The sequence below is a fragment of the Gekko japonicus genome, unplaced genomic scaffold (assembly GCF_001447785.1).
Source record: "Gekko japonicus isolate JY-2015 unplaced genomic scaffold, Gekko_japonicus_V1.1 scaffold540, whole genome shotgun sequence".
Classification (NCBI taxonomy): domain Eukaryota; kingdom Metazoa; phylum Chordata; class Lepidosauria; order Squamata; family Gekkonidae; genus Gekko; species Gekko japonicus.
In genome coordinates, this window is record NW_015173690.1 from 399,954 (window position 1) to 421,482 (window position 21,529).

Genomic DNA, 21,529 nt, shown 5'->3' on the forward strand with positions numbered 1-21,529 from the left:
GCTCTGTCCGATGTTGGGCGACCAGTCGGACTCTAGACCAGAAGATCTGGACCAGGCATTGCAAGCTGTGGCTGGTTGGCTCAAACTGAGCTGGCTGAAGCTGAATACAGTGAATACAGAGATCGTGTGCCTAAGACAGGGAGGTACGGGGGTAGGGATCCCACTCCCGACCTTTGATGGGGCACCATTGGTGCCAGCACCGAAGCTTAGAAGTCTGGGAGTGCTCTTGGATACCTCCTTAACAATGGCGGTCCAGGAGCAGCCACTGCTAAGTCGGCCTTTTACCATCTTCAGCTGATTCGGAAGTTGGTTCCCTTCCTCAGCCCTGATGACCTGGCTACATTGATCCATGCAATGGTCACCTCGAGACTAGGCTGTGGCTGTAAGTTCATCTTTATGGTGATTTTAGGGTATTTGCGGTCTTATTGTTTTAACTGGATGTGTTTTATTACTGGTTTTAAAATTGTTTATTATGTTGCTTCTAGTGATTTATCAGTTTATTTTTATTTGCTATTTATTTTTTGTAGGGGGTAGGATATAACTGTTATAAACTAATGATGCATATCAAATAAAGGCTTTGTAAACTCGCCCTGACCTGGATAGCCCGGGCAAGCCTGATCTTGTCAGATCTCAGAACTAAGCAGGGCCAACCCTGGCAAGTATTTGGATGGGAGACCTCCAAAGAATACCAGGACTGGGCGGCAGAGGCAGGCTATTAAATCACTTCTGTGAACATCAGTAAGAGTGGCCAGAGATGGAAATGACTCCCAGGCACGGGCACACACACAGACATATGCGCGCACACACAAAAAATACAAAAATACCCCCAAAAAGGTTTTGTAAGCTCCATGTGACCCAAGAGCTCATAGGTCAAATGGAGCAGGGGAGGCAGAATGAGAGGTATGATTTCTTTGTTGCACATTCGAAGAGAAATTCATAGCACATTATCCAGCAAACTGCACCTGCGGAATGGTATAGCATCCTAACTCTTCAGGAAGAAGCAGTTGCTAGTGAAAAGGTGATGCAAAAAGGTAATGCAAAATGACTAAATGTCCTTTTCTCCTAACACAGGAACAAGGTATTTCAAATCACCACAAGCATGCGCCATAGCAAGTGTTGTGAAAGATTTTCTACGGCTAGTACACTTTGCCCTGAAACAGCAGAAAGGGTCATGTACAGAGCTCTTAAGCCGTTACTTGATAGACTTATAATGCAATAAATATATCCCAGGATGGCTCCATTTTAGAGAAAAAAATGACAGTGTATATAAGATTATCTTCTCACACATTCTCCATACCCCTTTAACTAATGTCTCCTAAATGTGACCTCTCCCCTCAGTCAATCAACATGCAGAAGGTGGGCACGAGTAAATGCATCCCACCTCTATACAATCACTAGCTTGTGACCTAAACCTACACATAGAGCAAATGAACACACATTGGTGCTATCCCCATGACCAGGAATGTGTGGATTCAGAAAGCTGCATCCATGACCATGGGGAGAGAGCACATACACTTCCTGTGCACATAAGTGCCATGCTCATAAACCAGCAATCACACAGAGGTAGGGGGCACCCTCATACCTGTTTCCCCTATCTGCATGTGGACTGAATGCAGGAAGGGCTTAAAATGCAGTCAAAGCCTTCTTTATTGCTTGATATGGTGATGACAGACTACCCTGCAACAAATTCTTTAACCCTGAGGTATTTTGGTTGTTCATGTGGGCTATTTTTCATGCCATCTGAAGACCATGAACACCACAGACTGCATGTGATGGCACTTATTCAGTTTATCAAACAATGACAGTAATTTTGATGTAAAAATATAATGAAGTTCTTAAGTTTGGGATATTAAAATTCAAAGCCTTATTGCATTCATCTTCACAATATCTCTGCAACAGAATTTCCTTCTATTCTCACCGCAGTTATGGGATTTGCTCAAAGTAACCAGTATCTTGCATTCTATGAAGGACCTTTTAAAGAAATGAAACTGCAACAAATGTTTCAACAAAGGATTCACACATGTCTTTTTTATCTTTTTCAAATTATTTTATTAAACAATCATATTTTACATGTTATCAAACCTAAACCCTGAAGTGCAAAAATATGTTCTGAGGTATTCAGACTGCGAAAAACCATGCACATTGTTGTTTGTGAGAGACCCAACACTATGGCAGGCAGGATATTTTATGAACACTTGTTGACAGACAATCTTGAGGGCCAGAATGAAGTAATATAACAGTTTTAATTGTGTTTTAAGTCATGATATTCAAATAGCCCTGATAGTAAACCACTTGTGTAAGTTCATGCACAAAAATATAGAGACAAAAACCACAGGAAACTGAAAAGGTACACGAAGGAATTGTTTCAAGCAGTATGTACAATGTGCAGCCACACTGGAATTCAGTTTGTTCAATTCAACACTGGATATAGGCCCAAAATGCTACTGTCTGACAGATAAAGTTAACATCCAAACTATATTGCCCTATATTCTGCACCATGCAGCTTCACTTACTGTCAGTAAAATATACCCTTACATATTACAGTGAGCTGCACAGATCTATCTAAACTGCCATCCTTAAATACCTAGTTAAAGAAACAAGGTCATTCAGCTCTAACTTCCACTTATCTGAAGCTTATCAAATGCGCTAAAGATGTGAGACCATATGTGCTGGAAAGATACTTCTCAAATAGGTTTCTTCCCCCAAGGAGTGACTACCTCACAGCCATAAAGGACAATATAATATTCCTGAATGGAAGTGGAAAGAGGAAAGGTAACTTTGAATGACAGATATGAGTCAAAATCAACCTCAGACAACACAAAGTATTAGGTGGTCCTCCAGTGCACCGATGCACAGGAAATATAGGAGGTCCACCATCTTTAAAAGTTGCTGTCAGGGCTGCCAACTCCCAGCTCAGAGATTCCCCTTTGTGCACTTCTGAATCAGGACAAGACAGCTGTGACTTTGCCACTAGTCCATGTGCCAACTTCATACTTGCTGTTAAGTAGCATTGGAGATGGAGAGGAACAGAGGAAAGGACGGGGGGGGGAGGACCAGGTAAGAGTTGCTGTGGCAGCTTCATCTTCTGATTTAGCAGTGGATTGAATGGAACAGTAGCCACTTGACAACTGCTAAATGAAGATAGAAATATAGCCCTGGATGAATATCACTCTTATAAACGTACTAGACCCTTATTATGGGTAAGCTCCAGGGGTCGTTTTGTAGAAAAAGAGCTAGGGGAACTCATTAGCATAACTCATTAGCATATGCCACACCCCCTGACATCACTGGAAGTGTGTCATAAGGCCACACGCCCCGCCCACAACGGTCCCGGCCGCCACCGCTGGCCTTGCAGCTCCACTGCCGAGCCCCATGAGGAGCCCGGCGATGGACCTGTAAGGCCGGCGGGAGTGCAAGGAAGCCCCGCGAAGGCCCTCCCTGGCCCCAGGCAGGCAGGGGTGGAGAGAGGCAGGGAGAAAGCAACTTACCCTCCCTCTTCTCCTGCCTCCTCCTGGCTGAATGAGGGCCGGAAGCGGGGCGGCCGGAAGAAGGGGGTGGGGCTTCATCATGTGCCCCGCCCCCGTACCTCACCCGGGGGAACTGCGATCCCCCACGATCCCCCCGAAATGACCTCTGGTAGGCTCTTGTCTTGCATAGACTTATGTTAGGTCCTCCTAAAGTATAACATTCTCTGGGAGTGGGATGACTAACCCTTTACAGTCTGTAAATAAAATGTGTATTTTTTCCTTCTATAAAGAACACCTTAACTTTTTAATGCAAAGGGGTGTTTTTTATATAAAGAGAATTCTTCAGTGATTCTCAGACAGAGTCCTAAGCAGCAGTATTCCCCATTGAGCTCAGTAGAAATTACTTCTGCCTGTATATAATCATACTTGGGATTAAGCTGAAAGTCTCCCTGAAGTCTCATGGACTTTTACAAAAGCCTTTAGAATATTTTGCTTTCTTTTCCTCCAGAGGTGATAAGTTCAGGACAGCCTCCCCTTTGTCAGTTCTCTTAATAACAGAGATTGCTGGAATCTTGATGAACATCTATTCATCTTCATACTAGAAAGCAGAATTAGAACTAAGAAGAACAACGGTTATTGAATTTGGATGAGATCCACTAAGAATTGACAAACTTGTTACTTCCATGTTCAAAGCATTTTAAAGATATTCAATAGAACACCCTAACACAAATTGAAATGGATAAGACTTGGACAAGATTGAATTTTTGATCCATTGTGTGCCCTTGGTGAAACTGATTGACAGAAACAGACTAATTTTGTAATTAAATTTGAATTTGATAGGACTGTGCTGAACATCCCTCCATTTATACGTTAGGGTTGAAACAGCTATTTGAGGAAATAAGAATACTTCCAAAACAATGCTGACTATGAAAATATTTAGTGCTATGGTTCCCCTAGCTGCTATATGCAGCATTATTCTTTCTCCTTCTTGGATTACTTGATTCCAGCCAATCAGGGGCCATATAATGTACATGATTATGTCATAATGCTACTCAGATGGTCATATTTTGCTATGTGCTGAAGTCACTGAAAACAATCTTAGTTCAGAGTGAGGGCAATGCTTCATGGATTAATCATACAGGCAATTCCAACCAATCAGGGACCATGTAGCATTGGCATGTAAACACTGCATATGCTAAGGGAAAATTTAGAGAGCAAAGTAAATGAATAAATGAACATTTTAGAAGCAATCATCAAAAATACATTGAAAAGTGTGGAGAACCTTTCTTTTAAAAAGTGAGTAGCTTCAGTTTAGCATTAAATGTTCACTAGTAAAGATTTTAGCTCAGGCAAAACGTGGATATGAATAAGTCATGCTTCCATTCTTGTCATTTCTGTGTACAGTGGGAAGTCACATAGAGCAAAGCAAAATCCAGCCCACCACAGCATTTTATCTCATTGCCAAACTAAAATCACAACGACTTATTATTTTAAACAGTCTACAGTTCAGTTTCATTGCTCAGCAAGAAATGATAACCATATTCTCCAAGTGCTGGATTTTGTGTATAAAGGCTTGGCATCAAAGACACAATGGTGTTGAAAAAATAGAAACAAAAACAGAGGTTGTCCTTTAGAAAGGATTGCATTAACTGTGAATGTTACATGGCACTCATTTATTTAATGTGAACATATTTGGAGGTGTTTTTTCCCAGAAGCCTTTGTTTACAAAAGGAAAAATTACATCACTCAAAGCTTTAAAGCCATTCTTGTTGTCAATAATCTCACAGGCAAAATGTCAAATAACCTGATCACAGACATATGCAAATTAAAAATAATACCTATTATCTTTACTGCTTATTAGTTATACAATAACATGTATACCCTACAAGTAGGAACAGATGAAATTTGAACAAGGCAAAATGCTGCCTTGGTGCCATTTAAAAGAGAACATACTTAAGGCAATCTCACAGAGAAAGTCCAAGAGATTTGTTTGCTCTAGTTGAAAACTGGGTTCTGTACACCGTTCAGAATTGGGCTACTGCCAGACCACTTCCTGTGGAGGAGGGTGAGGGAGAACACACAAAAAACGATGCTCATAATTCCTAGAATCACTATTCCTGAAATCAGGGCACTGGTGACTGAATTCATTTGGAAAGCAAATCCATTTGGACTAGCTGCAAAAGAATAAGAATTAAACAGGAAGATGTTATACTACTATTTTACAAGCCCCAAGAACCATCTAGCCATATTTATTTTAATGCCCATTTATTTACATAAAAGCCCCCTTCTGTTTCACTGTAAAGGGTATAGGAGGAGTTTAATTATTTCCAAATGAAATCAGTGGGATTAAAAGATTTAAAACTTTGGCTGGGACAGTGTTCCCTAGTTGTATTCCTATAATAAACTTTCTCTTTCAACACTATCCATACTCCCAAACCATTCTTTATGTCACAGCTTCATAAGGAAACTAGGCAGAACCCACTTACAATAATATAACCAGGATCATATCCTTTTTTTTCAATGTTAAAATCTATTCTGAAGGGTAGAATCAGCTAAGCACTTAAAGCTAGCTATAGGAGCTGAATTGAATGCTCAAGATTAACCATTTGCTTAATTTATAATCAATATGTTTTCAGTTTAAATTAGTACAGAAAATAAAGCAACACAACTGACTAAATCCATGGAATCCCCTTATTCATTATCATAAAAGTAAAATCCTCTTGTTTTTTTTAAAAAATAGTTCTCAGTTATTGGTACAACTTACCAAGCTGTGAATTATTAGTTGGAGTCTCATCTGCATAAAATATAAAAAGAGATATTTCATAATTTCAAGGTGCTATTTCTGTAGCCTCTTTCTATTCAAATAAAATCTATGATATTAGAAACCACACCAGCTGTTGCTACATTGTTGGTTGGTCACTATCAGTATATTACTTAGACTGGGAACATTAATTCTAAGAAAAGATTTGATTTCTAGAACAATTAATAATCACTGTATTGTTATGAAGAGTCGTTTCACATTATTATTATTCCTTTTTAAAACATTTGTGGGTTTTTTAGTAATACAGAAATAGGACATGTAATATTCTCTTCCCAGACCTTCTTGTCTTTCCCTTTCCGCTCAGTCTACATCTTATCTTGTCTCCTCTTCTTTGATCTGGAGTATGGGATCAATTAGCAATTGATTGCCTATGCAGCAAAGAATCAATTGTGGCCCCAATGCCAAGGGGAGGGGCAAAGGCGCTGAATGCAAGGAGTCCCCCTACTAACCATGCCCTAATAAACACACAATCCAGTTTGGAATAAAATTAGGCTCAACTTTATTGGTTACAGCTGTAGGGAGCCTTGGCACAGCATGGGGCACTGGATCCTTGCCATCAACTAACCCTCCTGCCAGTCAATGATCTCCTGCCCACCCCAGCCTGCCTGCTGGGGTGAGGGAACCATGGGATAACAGAATGCTGGATCCCACAAGGACAATCTCTCCTGCAACCTGAGCATGAGATAGCCCCTTGCAACCCCCAAGTTGGGCATGCCCTTTGAAACCCTCACCGCATGGTCCCTTAAGGGGATCCCCATACCCAGGAAATGGGCATGCAGGCTGGTTTTCCTAGAAAATTGATTTGGACCCATCCTGATACAGCCCCCATGTTGTGACAAGTAACAGAAGAACAAGCCCTCCCGATCCGCAAAAGACAAAATTCTTAGTGTGCCTTCCTACCATGGCACCTCCCCCCATAGAGAGAAAAAGAAAAACCCTGTACTCCGCATGCAGTCCCCCTACAGACAGAGGCACCACAGGGAGGGATGGGTGGGCAAAAAACCACATGGCCAAGTGAGCGCCAGGGTGGCATAGCACCTTAAATCCCCCTGGATTGCCTGCCCCCAGCCCTCTCTTGTGCCCTCTGGCACCACAATAGGCCCAGCAGTGGGATGGGGCAGGCCTGAACCTTATGCACTTACCATCACCCATCCTCCTCCTCTGTCCATGCAGCTGACCCCACCCAGCTGGCCACCATCGCCTTCCTCTCCCCTCTCCCACAGAACCATAAACGGGACCTGCAGTGAGTCTAGAAACACCCATAGCAGTTGTCCATATCTCGATTAGCAGTTCTGGGAGCCAGTCATGGAGTTCCCATTCTGACTCAGCTGCTTTCACTTACACCAGGGAGAGGAGTTAGTTGTTGTGTGAGAGTGAGTTAGGAAGAATTGCTTGCTGTTTGGCTGATTTAAGTAGAGGCTAGAGCTGAGCTTTCCTGGGGGCACCTACCAGGGTTGCCAAGTACTCACCTCTCCTGGAGCGGGGGAGTCCCGACTTGCTCCGGGAGTCTTCGTGTGTGTGCTTTGTGCGCGCGCACCACAAGCACGTCACATGGAAGTGACGTAAGCACGTCCGGGATGTTGGGGATGGGGCCAAAATCATCCGAGGGAAAACCATAGAGTTTTCCTTCGGATGATTGTGGCCCCGCCCCCAATGTCCCGCACGTGCTTACGTCACTTCTGTGTGACGTACTTTGGGGGTGGGGTTCCCCCCAGGGCCCGATTCGGTGGCGCCGGGGAACGGGCCTCCCAGGCAGGGGTTTCTCCGCTCCCCCGGGGGACTTGGCAGCCCTAGCACCTACTTTGGGGGGCTATAATTCGGACATCCCAAATCCAATCTTTGCCAAACTTGAAGGGTGGATGGAGGAGAGCCTGCTGAAGACTCCCTGTGAATTTGGCATCTCTAACTTGTGAGGGAGCTGTTCTACCACCTCCTGAACTCACAAACCAAAGGCACCATGAACCAGTTCAGAAAGTTCATGGTTTGTGTAGTCAAACGAACCACATACCACCATGAACCACCATTTTCCCAGTTCGTGCCCATCCCTATTTATCCCCAACATACTATACAGTCTGATACTGTGAACTGTCCCTAAATAACAAAGCATTTAGCTAGGATTTAAAATCATGTAATGTATGAGAAAGCCTGATTGTTCTTACCAGTCCGTGTAATGATGGGGCCAGCAGAGATGATAGCACTTCCAGAAGTGCTTTGAGGAGTCCAAGTGGTTCTCTTTACAGCATCTCTTCTTTTTCTATTACTGCAAATCTGGAGGGTCAAACAAAACAATCATTATTTTAGAGTGGAGAGAGCTATTTTCCTCTGATACATTTTTATTTAACTGATTGTATTCAGGGATTTACTTGCTGTAAAACTACTTAATTATTAAGTATAATGTCATTCATGCTTGTTTGCATGACTGGCCAAGTGCGTAAGGGAAGTGATAAATGCTTCCATGAGAGCAGGATTTATGCTGCCCAAGGAGGCAGTAATTAGACCTGTTCTGAAGAAAAAACCCTCCCTGAGCCCTATTATGTTGGAGAACTTCCAACCAGTCTCCAATCATCCTTTCTTGGGCAAAGTGCTAGAGTGGGTGGTTGCTTCTCTGCTCCAGGGGTTCTTGGAAGGGACTGACTTTCTGGACTCATTTCCATCAGACATCAGGCCAGGATTTGGAACAGACACTGCTTTGGTTGCCTTGGTTCATGACCTCTGTCAAGACCTAAAAAGACAAAAGGCAGAGGCTATTGACACTGAGTGTTTGGAGCTGATTGCCTCCTGCGAGGAGGTTTGTTTGAGACTTTTGAACTTAGTGAAAATGATAATGAGTTATCATATTATCTGATGAAGACTGAGAAACATGACTTGAAAAATTCTGGAAAATCATGTCTTATTTTGGAAGCAACTTTGTTTTGCATATCTACTTTGGAAGCAACTTTGTTTTGCATATCTACAAGCAACTTTGCACCTTGCATCCTTGATCTTGGGACTGTGGAAGAAATTGTTTACTTTGGGAGAAACTTTGTTTTGTTATCTATTTTGGAAGCAACTTTGTTCTGCATATCTACAAGCAACTTTGCGTCTTGCACCTTGGAACTGTGGAAGAAATTGTATGTCTGTGGTAGAAATTGTGTGACTTGCATCTTTGACCTATTTGACTGTAGTATTTTCATGCCTATTGTTTGTTAAAGTATATTGTTACTCTTCTTGTATGAATTTTGATAGAATGTGAATACACAAAAAAGCAAGGAAAAACGTGTATTTTTATTAGAGTATATTATAGTGTCACAAGGGGTGGGGCCCGCGATACTCACGGCCTCCTTGTCACTCCTACTGGACGTATCTGCTGCCTTCGATACAATAGATCATGCCATCTTGTTGAGGCACTTGGAAGCAGAAGTAGGCATCAGGGTTGTGCACTGGACTGGCTCAAATCATTCTTCATGGGCTGAACCCATTGGAGACCAGTTATCATTGGTGTGGGTTCTCACAGGGTGCAGTCCTACAACCCATGCTCTTTAATCTTTATTTAAAGCCCTCAGGCCAAATCATTCCTAGTTTTTGTTTAGGGGGCATTTAAATTACAGTGAATTAAATTAATCAGAATGCCTGTCTTTAAAGGGGGAGGCTCCAAGACTGTGTCTATCCCTTCCTTTCAAGGGACAAGGCAGCAAGCATGTCAGTTCCAGTGTTTCCTCTAAGATGAGTTAGTCTGAGCCAGCTCACAGTTTTTTAGCCTCTGGCTCACACATTTTTGTCTTAGCTCAGGAAGGAGGGCTCCTGGGCGGCGTAAAAATGTCAAAAATAAAAATAAAATAACATAAAATAAATAATGTATGCAGTAGCCAAATCACTCGCTCACAACTTTAATGCCAGTAGCTCACAAAGTAGAACTTTTGCTCACATGGCTCCACAGCTTAGAGGAAGCATTGGTCAGTTCCTAAGGAAAAACAGCTCAGAGGGCATTTAAATGACTATTGAGTGCCCTTCCCGTGCAAGAAAGCTTAGAAGGGCACTCAAGAGTGGCACCTTAAATACATCTCTAACAATCCCCCTTTCAGCTAGCCCAGTCCTGCTGTATACCACCTAGGTCATGGTGAGTTTTTCAAAAGCATTCTCATAAGCCTTTGGGAAACAGTGTATACCTGAGCATGGATATAATAGAGTAGGAGAAAGTTAAAGCTGCAGGAAACTGAACATGCACCAACTATTAATTAGAAAAACTAATTTAATTAAGAAGATTAAGGAGAAATAGAATGCAATCCAGAGTGAACTTCTGGAACAGCAAAGGAATGAAACTGTGAAATCTATACATCTCTATTTTGTATATATAATCCAGGCCATAATATATATGATTCTGCATTATATTATTGGCCAGAATTTTGGAATCAGATGCTGTCTCCTCCCTCATCAATTGATCTCACTCCAGATACAGCTTAGTTCAACATAAACCTGGTGAGAAAGTGAACCTATTATCTATAGTGACTTTCTTGATTATCACATGATTGACTAACTATATAAAAATACAAGCATGAATCACCAATGGGAAAAATACCACAATGGGAAAAACACCACAATAAGCTTTTCACAACTAACTCCAACTTCACTGGATTATGTTAAGTGATTCTGGCCTCCATATTATATTGCATATCTTGAATTCCATTGTACATTAGTGGTGACTCAATTTCTATTCCACATTTTCACATAATTTACATTTTAAAAAAGAGCAGAACCTTCTGCATATAGCATTACCAAAACACTCCAAAACCTACAGGAGCAAGAAAAGGGCAGTCATCTGCTCTGCACAGCTTTGTCACACAATGAAGAAAAACTGTGGACATTTTCTGATTCTTGTGCTTCACGAAGCGGAACACCTCAAAGGAAAATCGGCCCATCTGACTCTTGCCGTTTTCAATTATAGTTGTCTGAGGGTCCTTGTCACAGCTAAAAGAAAAGATTGAAACTGATGTAACTTTATGTACCACTTTTTCTGGTTCAAGAAGAGTAGAAAATGTAAATATAACATTCAGATTTTCCCACGTCTCAAAGGAAAACAGTAAACACCATGTGAGAAATGTATAAGCATTGTTCAGAACTGCCAGTCTCAGTGAGCAAAATTTGCTCAATGCTCTGTGAATGCTAGTTGTCTCCTTTTGAGCTTTACTTCTCCCCATCCACACTTCATCTTCTACTGTTACCCATAAATAATAATATTTCCTTGTCACTGTCTAGTACTTTCCTGAGGAACAGGTTAAGACCTCTTCCATGGCTTTTGATTCCTGTTCCTGTTATCTGCTCCTCCTGTCATCTTGTTCTGCTGCCTAAACTAGTCTGCTACTGCACTTTTGGGAATTGTTCCCTTGTTTCTGTCATGAATTAGTGTAGTTGTCATTTCATGTCTGTTATTAGATGCCAAGCACCATTTGTTTCCTAAACATTTTGCAGCAAAGGAAGCGTTTCTTAGTGAATCCCCAGTAAATTCACTAGGACTTGTTTTCTGGTAAGCATGTTCCACACGGAGTATTTATTTAGGCTCATGCTTGGATTTAACCTTGCAAAAATTTGAAGGTAACAGTAATCCATCCATGGGATGGTCCTCTATTAAAACAAGATCTAAGGCCAATTTACTTATCTCACACACAAGACATCATGGAAATACAGCAAAATAGTCATACAATTTACTTATCATTAAAAGTACAGGGATACCCTTTGCTGCATGATGGCAATTCAGACTGTCAGCCTCCAAAACTTTAGCATTTTCCCATCAGTATTAGTTGTTATCACCATGGTGCTAACATGCCAGTACAACAGTGTTTAGAACATGTATAGTAAGGAGTTAAATACCACTCCTTATTATACAGATTACCAGTGTGAGGACAGGCTGATTCATGGTTATTGCATTAAAAACAGCTAAACCATGGTTTGGAGGTTCATAAATAAGCAATGAAGGAGTCTCATGGTTCAATTCTAAACAGAGTTACTATACTTACACCCCTAAGTTTACTGTCTTCAATAGACATAGAAGGATTGGTTCTGCTTAGGTCTGCACAGTCAGGCTCACTTCTGCAATCCCTCCTCCCCTCTTCCCTCATATGTCACATGTGGTAAACGACAGCTGGCTCTTATAATGAAGTGGTACATAAGAAGTGACATGCTGGATCAGACCAATAGTCTATCTAGTCTAGCATCCTGTCTCACACAGTGGCCAACCAACTCCTCTGGACAGCCAAAACCAGCTCCTCTGGACAGCTATGGTTTGCACTTACCTTGCAAACCAGAACTCCAAACCACATGTCTCCCAGTTTGGAATCCTGGTTTGCAGAGCAAATGCAAAGCATAGTCTGGATGTAATGGCAATTTATGATTTGTCACAGACCCCAAAATAATTACTGCAATGGACAGCAGAGATCATGTAAGTGAGTCCAAGGCTCCTTTAAGGCTCGTTCATGTAGCATCAAAATGGCATTATAACTGGATCAAGCCAATATAAATTCAGGTGATGACAAATGTCTGTTTCATGATGTTTTGCTAGATATTTACATCTTATTTGTGGTCAAGTACATTTTTTTTACTTGACAGGGTGATACTGATGCCCAAGTTACCCCAGTGTATGAACGTTCAACCTGAGGGGGTGGGCTGCCAATTGCATGGATTCTCATTTCAGAGTAAATGCACTAAAGACAGTATCCTTAGTGTATATTTGTTGAAGGAGTCCTGTAGAATAGATTCCAGTAATGGCTACATTATCTGCATGTATATTTTGCATCAATATCAAAGTGCTTGGTGCTTTTGTTGTTTGCTAGGTGCAGTAGCTCTTTTCACACACATAAACAAACATTAAATGCAGCTAATGCATCATATAAAATTAGAAGCTTTTAAAGTTATTTTGAAAATAATCCACACATTTTGTCAATTCAATACAACAGTGTAGCAGGAAAATTTTGAATTGACTACCTAAAGAAGAGATCATAACGCAGATCATCATTTGGATTTCCAGATGGTGTAGTGTAGCAGTAGTCCATCAAAACATTCCATCTGTGCAATGAAAGATAATTAACTGTTAACAACTATTATTACTGAATATATTCAGTATATTCAGATGTATGCATTGAAAGTACTGGTTGATAACTTTAATATGTGCTGTTATCTTCTATTATGGCTCAATAGATGAACAAAATTCCTGCCTTTCAGTGAAGCAATTTGGCTTTTTATTACTACATATGATACGGAACAATAGTTATAACATAACTAGTGTGGAGTTATAGTCCTGAGGTCTGTTAAGTGGTGTCGATCATATCGTCATGAAGTACAAAACTACTGTATTTACCATTGATTTGCTGTCATTTCATTGGCTTCTTCAGACTTCATGAGAGCATTAGCCAGAACTCACATCTTTTTTTTAAAAAAAAATTGGGAGGTATCTGCATCGTGCATTAATGGATTACAAATGAACAACCCATTTTTTTAAAACTGGGTGTACCTATAATTTTGCTGCTGAATGAGATGCATCAACAGCAAGTCTGACCCACTGGCCTGAAGCATGACAGTTTTCCCCCTTAGTGCCACTATTCAGTTTCGTACTGGCCACCTACTCTTTTCTCCACCATTTATTTCACACTCTTGATTTTTTTCATGAACACCCACAGCCCCTAAGCAACTAACTGTGCAATCCTAATAATACTTTCCTGGGAGTAAACCCTATTGAATAGACTGGAGTAAGATTCTGAGTAGACCTATTTAGTATTATTCTCTGAAAACACAATCCAGAAGTCTGTTGTCTTAAAAGGGTATAACTCTGCGAGCTGTGTGTATGGAAATGCTTTGCAGCTACCCTTTCTACCAGAGGAAAAGGAAAGGCAGGAGTTGCTACATGAATTCAGTATGAATTCTTCCCTTCCCTTTTCTCCCTTCTTAGTGGCTGCCAGGGTTTTTTTGTAGAAAAATCCCAGCAGGAACTCATTAGCATAATAGGACACACCCCTGACAGTGCAGCTCATTAGCATATTTGGCCACACCCTGTGCCTTTCCTTGGTTTGCCCGGGCATCCTGTGGTTGTGGGGAGCCCGGGCAAGCCGACCCTAGGACAGGTCAGGGAAGGCACGGGGAGGGATTTAAATAACTCCCCCACCCTCCGAGGCCCCCCTGGCCCCCCTGTTTCAAGAGTCACTGGGGGGGTCACTCTCCAGGCCTTCCCTCTGTAGCCACACACAGAGAGGTTTTGGCTGTAGTGGGCGTGGCCAACTCTGAAGCCAGCCGGAACTCCGTTCCTGTGTGTTCCTGCCCAAAAATAGCCCTGGTGGCTGCACCTGAAAGGACAACTGAAGGCACAGAGAAAGCCCAGTGGTGTGTGTCTCTCACATCCTGGGAAACTCCCCCAGATTAGTTCCTCCACCTATTTGGGAATTTTTAGGGGAGTGGCACCTATCAAGCAATACTACTCTGCTTATCTCCTCTAACTTTGATAGAGGGAAGAAGTAGTGGATGGATTGACCAGGAACAGAGTACAGGGCCCAAATCTATACACACAGATTGTGGCAAAGATCCACTGCTATAACCACAATGTAGTACACACTATGTTATGCTACACAAGGTATTGTGGATCACTGAGGTTTACAACATGTCCTACACCTAAAGACTTGGGGCAGGAAACACCATTTCCTTTTAATTACTAAGTGTCTAGGATTTCTATTTCACCATTTAAAAAAAAATCCTGGTCTTTCTGAGTTTAAGGTACTCTGGTAAGTCATTGAGCTAATCCTGGCTGCCATCTATCATTATGATAAAAGTACACATATATTCACAGTATGCATTATTATCCTCTATAGATGCAGCTGATACAGCTTTAGCTGAGTCTGGGTTAGCTAGACTGACAACATAATCAGATCTCAGTCAGCAGATTATGTGTGAAAATGGCCAAAATGAAAAACACTTGTTTGAGGCCACCCAGTGACTGAGCTGGACTTTCAATATAGATACAAACTGAACAGTGGAATCTATCAATAGTGATGGTGCTTACATACAAGTTATATCACCAAATCCTTCATATGCTTCAGGGTGCCTAGGAACTGACACATACGGCAGGCAAAAAGAATTATATAATTTATAGTACCTGCCATCAAGGTTGGTTGCTCTCACACCAGCAAAAATTTTTGTTTTCAGTGGTAACCCTATACTAGGGATAATCAGCTGCTGGCTGTAGGTTGAGTCCTAGAAAATCAAATAATCCTGTATTATTTATCATTTATTTAGGGAATTTACTCTCCAGAACCTTGCTCAAGGCACCCTATGAGTAAAAGCAGTATTGTAAAGTCATAAAACATCATATATTATCAATATAAAAACAAAATAAGCCATTAATATACCAGCAACAAAATTCTGTATAATATAAAATCTCTTTTAGTAACTTGATGAGGATGCCAAACTCATGCTACAAATGCTATAAGTATTAGACAACTGCTAATAGAAATTTACATGTGGGGAGGTTATAAGTAACATAGAAAACCATTTATAATCCTTTTCGAAAATATTTCTTCGAAACACTGATGATAAAATGCATGTTGCATAGCTGAATGTCAGGGACAAACAAAAAGATGGGCAAAACACAGGTCTCCAGTGTCAGCTGCAAACTGACAGGGCCAGGAGCTCCTTTTTTATTGTTCATTTCTGCAGCCCCTCCTGAACCAGATGGTGGCAGCCTGGGGGAAGCACCTCCTCTTGAACCACCTCAGTGAGGTTTCAGATCGCTTCAAAAGTAACCCAAGCCACCATTAAGGGAACCAAATTGGCAAAGGGCAGTGACTTGAGAGTAGTTTATGCCATCAGTCCTTCTTAGCCACTGCCACCCCAGGTCCAGGTCCAGGACAGACTTCAAGTGCAACTGCTACCTTTTCAGTGCATCTTAGTCCTTCTATGGGTGTCACAGTGGAAGGTGTCCCTCTGTTTTTGCCCCCCTCAACTGCCACCACTTTGCCCGTGATAGACTGCAGAAATGCTGCTTCTACTGCTTCTGCTGACCATCTTGGACCTCACCGGGCAAGAAGGAAGAAAGTCCTTTCCCCATGCTGTTGTTGTCCAAGCCTAGGTCAGGCAGCCACTGGCACTGCATCTGGAGCTTAACCTGGAATATTCTGGAGCAACAGAGGATAAGTTCAATAGCTTTATCCAAACTTGGGTGGAGGAGAAGCAGTTCATATGTGTTTAATGCATTCCCTACTGCTTTCCCCACGCAACACTTCCCCAAAGCTCCCTTTCCTCACTATAAGTATTAACACATTTAGGAACAAAAATTTGAATCCTATTAACTTCCTCTGCCTTCCATTCTTCTCTGAGACAGGCATTGTTGGGTGATCATGAATAAAATGACATGCAGCACAGGGACTACAATTAGGAGGAGGAATTGGGGAAATTGTTTCCTCTTTTCTTTCACATGTGGGTCGCATGGGAAGGGGAATGCAGGGAAGATCTCATGAGTTACATTTAGTAGGATCCAACACCAAAGTGTCTAGGATAAGCATACTGAGGGGAGCCCTGTAAGTGAAAGAACTTACAAACCATTCCCTCTTAAATGAATGACACATGCATGAGAGTAGCTTTATCTCTCACTGATTCACATTATATTTCGGGAGCCACATAAAACTGGATCAACATTCAGATATAATTCATCATGACTAAATGCACTTACAGTGAACTGCATTTAATAATGCTGTAAGTTACAGAGAGGAGGTATATATATGTCAGTATATATGGAGAGCATACCCAATGGAAAGATATGTGGAAACTGCAAGTGGTGCCAGACAATCTATAATGAAACTAAATCAAATGGTAACCATCATATGTGAATGGAATAACAAGAAATCTAATATGTCACATAGAATCTACAAACTAAGTTGAGAAATATATTAACAGAAAATTCATCCCACCGTTCAATTTTGTAAAAAAAAAAATCCTTCCCAAAGTATCTTAATGTCAGCAAGATGGGATTAAATAATAGCATTTTTATTTATTTTCTTCAACATTTCTAGAGATATCTAACTTTCACATAATCCAATATCACTAGGATTCATAAGGAAGCATACAGGAATAGGGATGGGCACAAACCACATTTTGTGGTTCAGTTTGTGGTTCATAGCTGAACCACTAACCAATAGAAACTAGGAGGTTGGCCCAGGAACCAAACCAGTCGTATCAGTTTGTGAGCCATTTAAAGTTTAAACCCCTGCCATTTAAATCAAAGAGCTGAGTGGCAGGGAGCTCTCCACCACTCAGTTGTTTGGTTTAAATTTTCAAAGGGAGAGGAAAGCAAGGGGGTAAAATGGCTCCCAGCCATTAAAACCAAACAGCTGAGTGATGGGGAGCTCTCTACCACTCCACTGTTTTTCATGAAGAGCAGAAAGCAGGGGTTTAAAAAAGCACGGCTAAAATTCGTGATGAACTTTAGTTTGTCAGCTGGTTCATGCCCACCCCTATATAGGAATTTGGTGCCTAGATCCAACTGGTACATGCATAATTATTACACTGACTTTAGCTGTAATCCTGTGTACATTTATGACCAATCCACACTTTAGGAATGTTCACACAGCTGCCACAAGAACTTTGAACTCTAGATGCATTGAGATCTTCATGCTCACCAGGTGTAGTTTATCAGGTCTTATTCAGAGCAGGACCATGGGAGACATGGAAAGGCTTCAGTTCCTTCCCCCCTACCATTTTCCCAACCTGAAACAGCTCCAAGGATATGCTATTTTGTCTGTTGGGGAAATTATGCAGAGCTATTATTACATGCAAGCTTCCCAACATATTGGTTTGGATCTTACATAAAATGTCCATGGGGACAAAGGGGAGGGATGATTTTCATTAGTCTTCCCCAAAACTTTTCCTGAGGGTCTCCCATCCCCTATGAGCAGGATATGTGGGGGAGGGATGTTTTAAGGTCTTTGTGCCCACAAAAATCTAGACAGGATTGAAGCCATCATATGACATTAAAAGTTAGTTTCTTGTGGCAAACTGTGATTAAGGGTGTGTCCTGACCTGAAGAGGATGAAGCCCATTTTTCTACCTTGGGATCTTAGCTTTTCAGGACAGGAAAAGAACTGGTTTTTCCAAGGAATAATTAAAGATACTTTCCCTATAGTAACAACAGAGATTAAGTCTTTTGGGGAAGGGTACCTCCCCTATAGTGATTTCATAGCAGACACTAGTTCTTCTAGCTGTGAAATGAACCCTAGTTATATGCTCTCCATTTCCCACAAGAGCCATAACTTTTATCTTATTATTTTCTCCTCATAGTAGGGTTTTCTGCCTCTACTCTCTTGCCTGGTTAAGTTTCTGATAAAAGTTTTAGTGTATAAAATTGTCAAATTTTAATTAAAATACATATATAATAATGGCATTTGAATTATTAATTTAGAACATTAATGGTTTGTTAGTTAAACTTTATGGATAATGAAGTGAATTAAACAATAGCTTAACACTTGTCCAACACTGCCTGCTTTTCTAGAGGTATTTAAGCCACAGACTCTGGTAATGGTGAAAATTGGACCTCAATTCATTATGCAAACACAGCAGAGTTTGACTAGAATGTATTAAATTTTAAATCTATGGAAATGACTATACTTCACATTCATGTTTAATTAATTGTTCCCCTCACAAACTGAGGGCTTGACCCTGACAAAACCCCTTAGTCATGAGCATTTTTTGTTCACCAAGTAATCCCAATAAAGCCAATGGTAGATTTATGCATATATATGAAGCCAGCAGGAATTCTGACAAGAACAATGTAATCCCGCCCCCTTGCAAAAGCAACTCTATATGTGAGAAACACAACTGCAGTAAATTAGGATTGTGATCTTAGTTTGTAAATAAAATCTACCAGTTTCATATTAAACATTATACTAGGAAACAAAATACGATCTTGACATGCCACCCAGCAAATATATTCAAAATTTCCTTCCATAATATTTCATGTTGTCATATGTTTATATCACTGTAACAGTATAAGGCTCCTCTTGAGCATGGAGTCCTAAACCTAAATTTTGTAAAGCTAGAAGAAGTTGATTATGGACTTTGGAAACACAAATTTTGCCTTAACTATATTTAGGCAGTGGGTTGTTTTGTTGGGGTGTTTTTTTTTTGGGGGGGGGGTAAGAAACAAGTATTTCCAGTTGAAATGTTACAGGTGCAGAATGGACACAGGAATAAATATGTGCCCGGATTCTGAAGACACCCATATATAAACTGCAAGAAGTCACTTGCATAAATCCCTCCAATTTTCAGTGTGAAAACAGACATAATATTTCAGAAGGTGGTGGGAATGGTTCATTAATTCTGTCAGTGCCACCCAAACAAGTGTTCTCTTTCTGACTTGTACGGCTCTAAAAATGTTTTGCAGATTTTCAGCACCACTGAATTGAACTGATTGCTGGGTGGGCATTTACTTGCTAGTGCTAATATACCCAATTAAGAGAGCAGTTTTGTTACTGTTTAAAATGTGTGTCATTTGTTGTTGTTGTTGTTGTTGCTGTTGTTGTTGTTGTTAAGGTACAGGATGTACCTAGGGGAGGATCCATAGTTCAGTAGTGGAGTACATGTTTTATACAAATAAAATCACAAGTTCTGCCCCTGGCATCACCAGTTAAACGATTGCAGACAGTGGGCATTGGGGAAGACTTTTCTTTGCCTGAAAGCCTAAAGAGCTCCTGCCAGTCGGAGCTTGATGCAGCAATTGTCTGACTCTATATTAACACACAACATTTTAATAAAGTTATCCAAGTCCAACCTTTAAAGTACAAAAAGTGAAGAAGGTCCAATAGTAATCTTATTCTAACAAAGTTTCCGGATAATACGTTCGTTTCCAAGGTCTTCATCAGAGAAGGACCAATATAACTGCACAACTGTTTTCTTTTCTAAAGTCTGTCAAGACTAGTCAAGCAAGATTTGTAAAATTAATACTCTACATTCTTCATAAAGCATGTAGGTATCTAAAGCATATCTCAGAGCAAATGTCAGGTAAGCGTTTGTAACAAACTTTATCATTGGTCCTTCTCTGATGAAGATCTTGGAAATGAACACATTACCCGTAAACTTCGTTAGAATAAGATTACTATTGGACCTTCTTCACTTTTTGTATTCTGTACTTTAAAGGTTGAACTTGGATAACTTTATTAAAATTTTGTGTGCTGTTAAAGTTTAGACAGATATGCTTGGGTAAATGCTTTCAGTACCATTATAGCATTACACCCAGCCTTGGTTCTTTACTGACTCTATATCAATCAGCTTCATATTGTTCAAGCCATTTATATACGTATAAATATATGATCCACTTCACATAAGCCACTTTAAAAATAATTTCAACAGGACGGCAAGATCACCTTTCTCACAAAGGGGGGAACAAAAGTAAAAGTGAGCGCTGACACGCCTCCTTGGCAAGGGAAGCAACTGATGAATCCAACACTGATCTTGCAAACACCAGATCAAATACCAAACACTAGATTAACACCATAAATGAGAAGCCCTGCCCAGAGAATGCTACATCTGTCTTCAACCTAAGATTATATTCACAGGATCAATGTACAGGAGTGACCTGAAAGAGTATCCTCTGAGTAAAAGGTTTATTAAGCAAATGCCTCTGGGTACATCTCTCCTTATATATAATTCTCTTTTGGTGTGAATGTTTCACACGCTCCCACAGCATTTGGCTCACTCAGCTGCCACTCGGAAGGTCTACCAATCCCCTGGCTGCATTACCTTGCTACATTGCCTCAGTCCCACCCACAGAGCAAGTGCCAAGTGTCTCAGCCTCAGTCTGGAGGGAGCTGGTGAAGGGTATGGATGCTCCACCAGGCGGAGGCTTAGGAGGCAGCCCAGTGTGGTACAGGAAGCTCCCCGCTGATTATGAGCGATGCAGATTCCCTTTTCTCCTTTGCACTTTCAGCCGCCACTCAAGAGTAGAGTAGTCACATGCCATTGGCCAGGTACTGGGTCTGCTCCTCTTCCCCGCCCATTTTCACTTCAGCCCATGTTCCCTGTCAGATTTACTGGCAGACAGCTCTCTCTCCCTTGACAAAGACACTTCTCTTGGCTCCTGTGTGGGACTAACTCTCCCCTCAGTGGCTGTTGGTAGGCAACCAAGCTTACTTCTTTCAGTAAAAAGACAAAGGACTTCCAGCATAACCCCCTCCCCTGCCCACTGCCAGCTTGGCCACTTTCCTGTCAGAATAAATTGAAAATGGCTTTCTCTCCTTTT

At 41.1% G+C, this 21,529-nt stretch overlaps 1 protein-coding gene across 1 annotated transcript in view; it reads right to left on the reverse strand.

Moving 5' to 3' along the window:
• Positions 1–5,462: 5,462 nt before the first annotated feature.
• ZPLD1 (zona pellucida-like domain containing 1) overlaps positions 5,463–21,529 on the reverse strand; it is a 41,520-nt gene continuing 25,453 nt past the window's right edge. Inside the window, exons 5-10 of the mRNA XM_015423155.1 lie at positions 15,398–15,495; positions 13,243–13,323; positions 11,061–11,232; positions 8,448–8,556; positions 6,232–6,261; positions 5,463–5,641 (exon numbers count right to left, since the gene is read on the reverse strand). Of these exons, the coding sequence (XP_015278641.1) occupies positions 5,463–5,641; positions 6,232–6,261; positions 8,448–8,556; positions 11,061–11,232; positions 13,243–13,323; positions 15,398–15,495 (669 nt within the window). The remainder of the gene's footprint in view (positions 5,642–6,231; positions 6,262–8,447; positions 8,557–11,060; positions 11,233–13,242; positions 13,324–15,397; positions 15,496–21,529) is intronic.